This window comes from Rhodnius prolixus, unplaced genomic scaffold, assembly GCF_049639745.1.
Source record: "Rhodnius prolixus isolate KJV_2025 unplaced genomic scaffold, Rpr scaffold_8, whole genome shotgun sequence".
Classification (NCBI taxonomy): Eukaryota; Metazoa; Arthropoda; class Insecta; order Hemiptera; family Reduviidae; genus Rhodnius; species Rhodnius prolixus.
In genome coordinates, this window is record NW_027411593.1 from 13,809,960 (window position 1) to 13,821,105 (window position 11,146).

The window sequence follows — 11,146 nt, forward strand, 5'->3', positions numbered from 1 at the left end:
AATATTTGTTAAATATAAAGAAATCGTTTGCTTGAGTAGTTTGTATTGAGTGCAACGTTGGTGACTTATTATTTTGTAAAACTAATCTAAATTAGAAATGTAGTAAATTTTATGACTTAATTAGAAATGACGAAAACTTTCTAAAAAAAAAAGTACTATCTTATGAGAAATACTCTTGTACAAGTAAATAATATACATATGTACATATGTTACTACTATTAATATGTAAGTGCATTTTATTATATTTTTATATTTAATACCTACATTTTTTGTGATTTTTTACGATATACGTAAAAAACACTATACGATATACGAGTTTTGTGACACTCAATAATTATTAATAATTTGTAATAGCAAAATATTCATAAAAGTTTAAGTTATACTTTATTAACAATAAAAAAAATCTAACAAATTATACTATTTATTTATTTTTACCTGACTGTCCCGGTTTGGCGTAAGAAATATATGGTAACCCTACCTTTAAAGGTCATTTTACTGCAGCAAGAATGTTAAGAGCTTCAGTATAACTAATGCTAACTTCAATCAGGGACGCTCTAAGTTTTTGGGGAGGATTATACTTTATGATATAGTGATACACCTACCAAAATATAATTAATAACTGATACAACAGATTGCTAATTAAAGTAGATGATATAATTAAAACTTCATAATTAAGTAGGTAATTGTTTATCGAACAGGATATGAGCAAAAATTGATCACTGATTGAATAACTTAACCTCTAAGGTTTTTAATAATTTCATCCATCATAACATGCTTGTTTACTTTAATTCCAACGTTTTCAGACCTAAGTGAATCAATCTATTCATTCTGGCAACATCCAAATTGGAATCAATTTAAGTTTGGAGTAGTTTTATTACTATTAAAATATTACTTATCAACCTCAATTGGATAACAAGTTTAAATATTTTTGGTTTTTTGCACATTTGATCATATGCTTCAAAAACTGCACATCCAAACAAACATGAAATGATACATGTAAATAAATTAGACCAATTCAGAAGATAGTTTTTCTAACACCTGTTTTACAGAGAAGTTTAAAAGTAATTGTCCCTTAGCAACATAATTACTCATCAAAGTTTAATAAAAAGGTAAAATTCCATCGTGAAAACAGAGGAGAATTTTGGTCCTCTGATTTTTTTATTAAATTAAAAATGTAATATAAAAAAAAAATAGATGGGCATAAAACCAAATGTTTCTTGCTGAAAATAATATAATCAATTGCAGAAAAATGAAAATAATTATTTAACAATGATCTCTACTAGAGATGAAATGCTTTTGTATGAAAAATGTCGTAAATTTTTGCAAACAGTACATACAAAAGAAATTAAAGAACATCATAGCAAATTGGAAGATTTCAAACAATGGTGCCAAACTCAAGAAGAAATTCCCCCAACAATCACAGGTAGGGAAATAATTTTTTTTTTTTTTTTTTTTTAAACTAATAATTGCAATATTTATAACCAAGAAGGGAGGTTCATTTACAGATTTCTCTACGGCCATAATGTGCTCTATTAAGATTTGTGAATTTTATTGAATGGTTAAATTAATCCTTAAATTATATTGTGCCAGGATCTGCTAGGAACTATTAAATCCATCCTTGCTGATTTTGATTAAAAATGTATTATTGGGTCCCCTAAGGGAATCTAAAAGAAATATTTGAACTTTAGAATTACGCTGATCACCTTCACATATGTAAATACCCACTGAATGGAGGGAAATATAAATTTCTGTTTGATGTTCATTTTCTTCTAGGTTATTTTCTTTCGATTTTAGTTTTTTATTTTTAAGAACTTTATTTTTGTTTTTGTTTTTTATTGTAAATGTTAACGAAAAAAATGCAGTCCAACAGTTGGTTGAATTTCTAAATGCAGTCGACTATAACTTAGAAAAAGCTCAAGAGTTAATACTAGCCCATTACCGATTAAAAATGCAAATTGCTGATATATTATTTAACCAAAGGGATCCATTTCATTCCGACGTTCAAAATGTATGGACTGTCATGTAAGTGAATAACAAGGTGAGTTTTACAGGGATTGTTGAGTAAATTTATTATGATATAGTTCGATTATTGCACTTGCAAGTCCATCAATATTTTTATTTATATTTATTTTTGGGTGTTTGTATAACAACTGTACACCCACATATTCTGGACCAACCCTTTAGATTATGGAAACCTGGAGAGTGTTATGAATGAGTAATGGGGAACAGGTTAATAGACTCACATTACATTATGGCACCACTCAACCAGAACAACGAAGAATAAACAATGGAAATAAAATGCAATCTGTTTTAACGAGAATAATATACAAAAATCAACTTTTATCGAATGTGCTGTTGAATGGGTGATTGTGTTAGTTTTCACTTTAATTCGGAAATTAAAATATTCTTTGATGTCAATACACATTTTCCATCAAAAAATCTTATGACTAGTTTGTGATTGTAAGTAGTAAGCGCAATAAAATGTTGCAATAAAATTCAAAGAATTTTCAAAAAAAAAATTTGTCGGCTGTTCTATCAGGTCCCAAACGAATTTCAAACTGATCTTTGAACAAATCAAATCGTGGCACTAATAGGTGGAAGGTTGAGATTCACATAGTCGCTTGATGTATGTCCGAAAGTATTGCTAAATATCCTTATTTCTGATTCATTCACCACGCAATGTTTTAAGTAATGAATAAAAATATTGTAACGCTATTAAATCATACTTTAATATTAAAACATATGTGTAGGTCAAAATAGGAGAAAGCTTAAGTAACAACACATGTAAATAAACTGTTGAACTTAAAACTAACAGTATATTCTAATTGAGAAATTAAAATAATGGCAATAATAAATTTAATTATGTTATTAACGTTATACAGATTTTATTTATTGCAACAATTTAAACCAAATATTCGGACGTACATCAAACGATTATGAGAATCTCAACATTTACCAAGTGAATCTTGGACATTCTCCAATTTCGGTCTTTTACGGTGAAAATTGTATGCAAAGCAGTAGGCCAGCTGAATTTCGAAATATTTCTACAAACAAAATTTGTAGGATTCAACAGAACCCTAAATTCAGAGCGAATTCATTACCAAGTACAGTGATCATCCTTGCACACTTAATGAATCATACACCAGTTTTGGACTCAAATTGCCTAATGGAACAAAGTTTAAGTGTTCCAATAGATTTTAAATTCAACTCAAATATAAACCAGCGCAACTAATGATGGAACAAACCCATTAAATATATACGTTAACTTAAAATATAATTAGCGACATTGTGTTTTGATAACCTTACATGTATTATTTTATTTTTTTTAATGATTTAAGGCGCATCAAAATCTAAGGTTATTGGCGCCCGGAGCTTTTTCCAGTGCACTGCCGGCCTCTGGACAGTGTTCTCTCGTTACAGACAACACTGTCCATCACCGGACAGTGAGCTGTAAGAAGCTCCTAGGAAGAGAAAATCTAAGGGTCAGCTGCTGGATTCGAACCCGGGACTTCCGCGTGGGAGTCCAGTATGCTAACCTCATAGCTAATCCCTTCCCTACTTTTTTTTTTTTTTTTTTTTTTTTTGGCGCATCAACAGCTGAGGTCATTAGCGCCCGGAGCTTTTTCCAGTGCACTGCCGGCCTCCGGACAGTGTTCTCTCGTTACAGACAACACTGTCCATCACCGGACAGTGAGCTGTAAGAAGCTCCTAGGAAGAGAAAATCTAAGGGTCAGCTGCTGGATTCGAACCCGGGACCTCCGCGTGGGAGTCCAGTATGCTAACCTCATAGCTAATCCCTTCCCTACATTATTATTACTATTATTGTGGATTTGGACAATTACATAATAAACTATTTTTCTTCTCTTATATTTAAATTAAAAAAATATATTAAACTTATTCCAACAGTCATAATTTTAGTATTTTACACAAAATAATAATTATAATATATCTCAAACAGAAAACTTGCAACATTACCAAAGTTGACTCAGCAAGGTTTTCGAATTGTATTTACCGGACTAGCAAATACTAATCCAAAAAGATTCAATTTTTTCGCAACTTTTCGCCTTTTTACTATGGCTATGGAAGCAAGTATGATGGTTGAAGGATTATTTCCAGGATATGCAGTAATTGGTGATGCATCAGGTCTTACATTTCACCATATACCGTTCTCCTCATTTGGTACGGTTAAAAAAATTTTACAGTATGTGCAGGTAAACGGAAGTATTATTATTTTTACTTTTTTGCAATAGAAAAAATTTACAATCGCGATACTTATTAGGAGAGATTAAAAATGCTACACAACATGTATAAATAATTCAAACTGAAAACTGACGCGCACGGCTTTTTCTGTCTTCCAACAACCGTGTTTTCCATTGCATTGCCAGTGTTTTCTCGTTACAGACAACACTTGACCAATCACCAGACTTTAAAAAGTAAGAAGCTCTTAGGAAAAAAAAAAATCTAAGGGCCAAGCAGCTGGATTCGAACCTATGATCTCCGCGTTGGAATCCAGTATTCGCTAACCACTCAGCTAATTCCTTCCTTTACTTTTAATTATTTGTATTTGTATACAATTTAATTTTTTGTTTCTTTGTAGTATGGTCTTCCAATAAGTGTGAAGGCAATCCATGTTCTTAATCTCTCCAAAATTGGTGAAAGATTGTATTCACTAATCAGACCACTATTAAATCACGAATTAGTTGAAATGGTAATTATATTAAAACTAAGTAACAATTATTTGGAGCATTTAATAATTAGTATCTTAATTTTTTTCCCCTAATTGTATGTAAACAAGTGTAATAAATTATTTGTTAAAAGTATTATGATTTTGTCCACCATTCTTGGGGCTATAATATTTTTCCTTGTTTGCAATTCGTTTGAAGCCATAATTAAATACCTAACGATAATACTTATTTCAAACAAAAATGACAAAGTTAAATTGAATAGATTGTTGGCTGAATGTCTAAATTATGTTACAAGACTCATTTACTGCAGTAAACATGATATTTTTTGGGCGAAATTTAAAACATGGTTTAAATCCGAGTGAAGAATGGACATGAACGTTTGTAGCGTGTGAACTAGGTGAGGTTAGGTGGCTAAATTGTTGATGTTTTGATTGCGACACTTTATTTTACTGCTCTAGAAACTAGTAGTTAGTTAAATCTTGTGCAATTAATTTTGTAAAACAACTGTGAACAATTATTGAATACTTTTTTTTTAGTCATTTAACTATCAGCTACTACCAACTTGTATCCTCCCCATTTACATATTTTATTATTATTTTGAAACAGTAATCCTATGTATCTTATTAGCATATTCAATTTTTTTAAAATCCTAATTATATGTAAACAAGTTTACATTTTACCAATCGATCACTCTTGAGCTGCTGACCAATTCCTGCAACTCTGCAAGCAGCTTATCATTAAGGGTGCGTTCCACTAAGCGCTCACAACGACCACGCTCACGACCGCGGTTTTGCCCGTTCCACTTGCTTGCGAGCGTTACAATCGAAAACTCAAGTGGAATAGACTATGGGGCGTTTTAACCGTTCATGTAAACATTACAAATGGCGACCCCTCGAAAATAAGTCAGAAGCTTGAAGAAGTTGTTTTTTTAATTTTAACCCCGCTTATAAGCAGTTATACTAAACTTTATTAATTATTGGTAAAGTTGACTTATGTTAAACATATGAGTATAATTCAATTTTTATATTACATTTTCGTGAAGTATTTATAAAATTTACGTTTAAATAAAATTAAAATGTCTTTTGTGGCAACAGTTGGATATTTATTAATGCAACGTAATAATGCTTTAGAAAGTTCTTCATCTAGTTCCGATGAAAAGTGGAATGCAATTTTACAAAATCGCAATAGTGAAAAGCGAAAACTTAAGCCACGTATTCATTAACTATCAAAGCATAATTGGTCGTTATTCAGTGATTTAGTAAGTAAAGGGATAAGTAATTTTTCATTTTATTATTTTTTTTTAGACTTTCGAGAAACACATTCAATTATTTACATGAGATAATACTTTCATTTACCTGATATAATTTTTTCGGTCGGCCATCTTTGCTTCTAAAAATTGCGCTAAATGTCTGAACGCTCACTTCGTTCCAGCACCTTAAGGTGGGGCGTTGTGGGCTTCGCGTGAGTGAAAATAATGACGCCATTAGTGACGTTTTCGCCACGACCACAACGATCGCGATCGTCAAGTGGAACGCCTGAAGGTAAATTTTAATCGTTGTGAGCGCTTAGTGGACCGCACCCTAATCTTACTTTATGTATGGTTTGCATAAAGATTTAAGCTAGGCAAAAATTTATCATTTTGTAAAAAGAAAACACTTCTTTTTTTATTCAGGTAATTCCCTTAAAACAAATATTTCCGGGAAAATTATAAAAAAAAAAAAAATTGAAAAATTCGCACTTTTTATACTAAATATTTCGGGGCGGGTGACTGTCTAGTGGTCATGAGCGTGGCTTTGTAAGTTGGAAATTCCCAATTCGTATCCCGAGTATGACTACTTTTTATTTGTTAGAAAAAATTGTTTACAGTAAAGTATGAGCTTCCGCCTCCGTCCAAGACACCTAATTGATAGTAGGACGTTAAGCCTCGCCTGAAAAAATTGGCGTTTACTTTACTTTACAATAAATATTTCCCTAAACTTTTTTAGAGAAATTAAAGATACTGTACTAATTTCATTAAATAATTTTAAGACAATATTAATTTGAAAATTGATTAATGAATCCAACAGATATATATTCATAAAGGTATGACACTGGATTCACTTTATCAGCAAATTCCAAAGGAACTGCTACCATCAGAACTTGGTGGAAGTTTAGGACCTTTTGGCCCTTTTCAAAGTAAGTCAGTTTCTGTAAGTAACTGATAACAGTAAGAATTATACGGCTAACTTTATATAAATAATAAATATAAATGTAAATAAAATGTGTAAAGTGTTAATTTTTAACATTCCAAAGCGGAGGTATATATTCGTACAGGATGTTCATTTTAAGACCTGCTCAAATGCATTTCATGCTTAAACGGTTAATCTGAGCAAAAAATGGTAGAGGAAAAATTTGTTGCCCATCACCTCTAGTTTCAGAATATGTGACTTGATTTTAGATTCCTGCCCGCATACGCGGCTGACGCGAGACCAAAAGTGAGGGTTCGCAGTTGACCCCATTTTCACATACACAGTTTTAACACTAAACCTACCACGACCGGTCAATTGACTGTTTTTTAAATTTGATTTAAATTTTATAAATACAACGTCATCATACCGCCATTAAACTGCACGACTTTTCCTAAAATATGTATACAATTGTTTTTTTTAATATTCACTTTTTTTTCTAATAATTGATTTTTGAGAAAAATTTGTAGTCCGTCTTAACTACCGCGACCGGTCATTTGACCGGCTGAATATTTTCATTTTATTTGCTTATTATTTAATTATTTAATATTTTATTTTATTTATTTATTTATTTTTGTAACAGAATTCTCTCAAAATCTCAATTTGATAATGCATTTATCGGATTATTGTTTGCATGTGGTGCATATGAGGCGAAAAATGTACGATATTGCCCTTTTCACTGGAAGAAAAATAGGGACGAGCATTCTTCTCAAACACTATGAGCAGAAATGTATAGACGGAAATTTTCGAGGTTTATTCGAGTGGATCAAAGAAATAATCGTTTACAAACCGATAAATTGGCTTTGATTTCTAAATTTTGGAACAAATTCGTAGAGAACAGTCAAAACTGTTCTAACCAAGAGCATATATCTCTTCCAAGGACATTTGTTCCCAACAAAGTCAAGATGCAGATTTACTCGGTACATGCCAAATAAACCCGGACAAATTTGGTATCAAATCTTGGCTAGCGTTCGATGCAATAAAAGGCTTTGGGAAAACGTGAAAGCAGAGAACCTATAGTTCTGCTTGGGGAGTTTGTCGCTCTGAAATTATCAGAAATGTATACAGCTCGTGGAAGAAATATAACCGTGGAAAATTTCGGAGATGGCCTCAACAAATAGTTTTCAATATCCTAGACTTAGCCCCGGGATAAATGCATGGATTTTGTATCAAAAACTACCGGAAGTGAAATTTCAAAGCAAAACTTTATGTTACCATTGCAAAAGCACGACAAATATTAGTACACGAACAAGTGGTCGGAAAATAGCCAAATAAGATACTGCAAAGGCAATAAGACTAAAAAATGCTGTCTAAAATGTAAAAAGTAAGTATGCGGGAAATGTGCAATTGAGAATCCTATAATTATAAAAAATGAAGCAAAAAAGATTAAAATCTACGAGATTTATTTTTAATCAAAAGAAACTATGCTTTTTCGTAGTTAAATAATTATTATCTTCATTCTAAAATAAGAAATTTAAGTGATTTTAAAGTGCGGTCATTTGACCGATCTCGGTAGGAATAGTTATGCATATATGTCGGTGGGTTTAGTGTTAAAGAGTATAAAAAGTTATGATAGAAACCGGAAACCGCAATTCGATATCTTCAAAATTAAAGGTGCTAGGCCATTTCAAAATCTGGTATTTATTAAACATATTTCAATTTTTAAAACTTGTTATCAAAGAGAAAGATGAGCACGCGATAGGTCGTTTTTATGTATTTTTTCATCCCCTTTCTACTAAAAATATTGCCAAGGCAGTAAAGCTAGTATTTTTCTTAATATCTGGAAATAAGTCGTTTTCCGAGTGATTTTTCTAAGAAAAATCAAATGTTAACGAGCTTTAGATGTTCTCAAGCTTACACAAAATGGCTAAAAATTAATTTTACATCTGTTACAAACAAGAAGGTTTAATAATTATTTGGTAATTTTGGGAGAGTTGCGTTAAATTACCGACAAAATTGGAAACCTCCTGCCACATATTTAAGTGATCAATATCTTTCATGTAAAGAATCAAACTTATTCCTTAATTTATCAAATAATGCCCTTTACTGAACTTGTGAAGCATGTACTGTGCCTTCAAAGGTGCCTCTTCAGATACAGAGAGCAAATGATAACCTCCAGGCTAACCTGGCTTGCGAGTCAGAGGAGGCACCATTGAAGGCACAGTACATGCTTTGCTCAGATCAACCGTTTAAGCATGAATGCATTTGAGCCGTCTTAAAATGAACACCCTGTATATACGCAGCGTGGAGAGTAGTACCAACTGAAATTAAAGTGGGTAAAGATACTTTATTCTAAACTTGATGTTGTATTTTGCTATCAAATGAGTATAAATATTGGGCAAATACCCTAAACTGGAAGATGACAAAAAAAAAGATGGAGTAGATTTCTGATAGCTAACAGCGACATAAAAGAAAACAATTTCACATTATTTTTGTACAATATTTCTTTATCATGTATTTTATGTACTCATAAAAATATAATAGAATACTATTTAATTTTAGGTAATTTAAAAAGAAAAGTTGAATTTCTTAAAGACTGGTATAAAATTGAAATAAACCAAAGACAGAAATTAAGTTCAAAAGAAAGAAGGAGATCGTCAAAACATTAACAATGATTCTGTACAACAATGATCCTGATTAAATGAATCGATTGTGCACTTTATTTAATTAATTTTTAACGAATTCTCCAGGAAAATACAAAAATAAATAAATAGTTATTTATTTAACAAGTGTGGAAAGTAGTACTTTTCCTCACGCGAGGCAGGGTTTGCACGCACGAGCGAGCGAAGCGATGCGAGTGCAAGTGCAAATTGCCGAGTGTGAGGAAAATACTTTACACTAGAGTTAAATATTATATTTTTTCTGCAACCATTTATTAACTAATAAAATTAAAAATTTCATTTTTACAGTCTACAAAAAGTAATTTATTTATTATAAACATTTATTGTTATATTACAATTATTTACATTACTTACGTATTTACATTACTTATTACATTTTCTGCTGTTTCTTTTATTGATGGAGGAGTGTTTTCTAAACAGGCATCACTAGAATCCATTTTAAATTTCTATAAGGTAACACTATAACCTTTTTAACTGTTATAATTAAAAATATCTAATTATTTATTAAAATATTATTTTTATTTCTATATTCCTTTCAATTTTTATTTTATTTTTTAATATTCGTTTTTTAATTATTTAAATAAGCTTATTAGAGTTTTACAGAAAATATTTATGTTAATAACAAAACTTCTTATATCAAGGAAGCACAATAAAGTTTTTCCACTCACTTGTGCGGAAAGTGACACTAATGGGAATTTCCCCCCACTAGTGTGGGAAGTTGGGCATTACACAGCTGATTTTAATTGAGTAATGAGAACTTCCCTACATGGTTGCAGAAAAAAAATATTTTAAGTAAGACGGAAAGGGTTGCCATAACAATAGTTAAATAGAAATATACAGATGATGACCCCTATGGGATGAAATTACGATGTACGATTTTGTCTTAAGAGGAACTAATCGATTGTATAGATTTTTAATTGTATGAAAATTTGATATTTCGATTAGATGCAACACCGAGCATTCTTTCGCTGTGCTCTCTGCATTGCCCGATATTGTTCCATGCAACTAAGTTACGATTTAATATAATTAATAAATATTTTATTCGTATTTTTACAAAGGAGATATCTGGCAGATACAGGGTGCGGCAGCATATCTTCCTTTTTTCAAAACTTAATAAACCCATTGACTGAATCAAAACATTTTTATTTGTTTTTTATAATGTAGGTGCATGTCTAAAGTTTTGTTTTACGTAGTTTTGAAGATAAAATCAGATAGGTGACGTCCCCAATTCTCCATAGACTGAGTAAACCGATTTCTGGCGTTTGTCATGACTCTTGCCAGCATAGCAGGCGTTATGTTGGCAATTTCTTCCTGGATATTGAAATAGCATCAAAGGCCTTTGCATTCTCACCTAAAGTCACAGTGTGGTGTTGCAATTTCCTCAGCTGGAATTATTGGTCCCCTGGTTCTTTGAGGAAAATGAAGTCGCAGTGACAGTGGATTCGGACCGGTATGTAAACATGTTGCAGGAATTTTTTTTCCCCCACGGCTAGATGAGGTGGACTTAGGGGAAATTTGGTTCCAACGAGACGGTGCAACGGCACACACTTCAAGAGCATCAATGGCTGTTTTGAGGGAACACTTCCCAGAGCGTCTCATCTCAATTAGAGGCGAT

The 11,146-nt window shown here is 31.7% G+C and overlaps 2 protein-coding genes across 8 annotated transcripts in view; one reads left to right on the top strand and one right to left on the bottom strand.

Annotated features, from left to right (window-relative positions):
- Positions 1-11,146, bottom strand: part of Rbcn-3A (rabconnectin-3 alpha) — a 93,663-nt gene that overhangs the window by 23,064 nt on the left and 59,453 nt on the right. The gene's annotated exons all lie outside the window — the stretch shown is intronic.
- Positions 959-9,595, top strand: LOC141450918 (alpha-tocopherol transfer protein-like). 4 transcript variants are annotated; one of them, XM_074121832.1, is made up of 7 exons: positions 959-1,109; positions 1,246-1,423; positions 1,863-2,022; positions 3,959-4,211; positions 4,598-4,708; positions 6,752-6,860; positions 9,413-9,594. In XM_074121832.1, exons 2-7 carry the CDS (start codon positions 1,270-1,272, stop codon positions 9,517-9,519), a joined length of 894 nt encoding a protein of 297 aa, XP_073977933.1. In that variant the 5' UTR covers positions 959-1,109; positions 1,246-1,269; the 3' UTR covers positions 9,520-9,594. The 4 variants fall into 4 exon arrangements, with proteins under 4 accessions (XP_073977933.1, XP_073977932.1, XP_073977934.1 ...); XM_074121831.1 differs by lacking the exon at positions 959-1,109 and having other exon boundaries at positions 1,116-1,423; positions 9,413-9,593; XM_074121833.1 differs by lacking the exons at positions 959-1,109; positions 9,413-9,594 and adding an exon at positions 5,816-5,943 and having other exon boundaries at positions 1,116-1,423; positions 6,752-6,844.

Bases quoted from the DNA above. Each gene is read 5' to 3' on its own strand.
- LOC141450918 (XM_074121832.1), top strand. From the start codon at position 1,270: ATGATCTCTACTAGAGATGAAATGCTTTTGTATGAAAAATGTCGTAAA. The intron at 4,709-6,751 runs GTAATTATATTA...TGAATCCAACAG, and splicing joins ATCACGAATTAGTTGAAATG to ATATATATTCATAAAGGTAT. The intron at 6,861-9,412 runs GTAAGTCAGTTT...ATTTAATTTTAG, and splicing joins ACCTTTTGGCCCTTTTCAAA to GTAATTTAAAAAGAAAAGTT.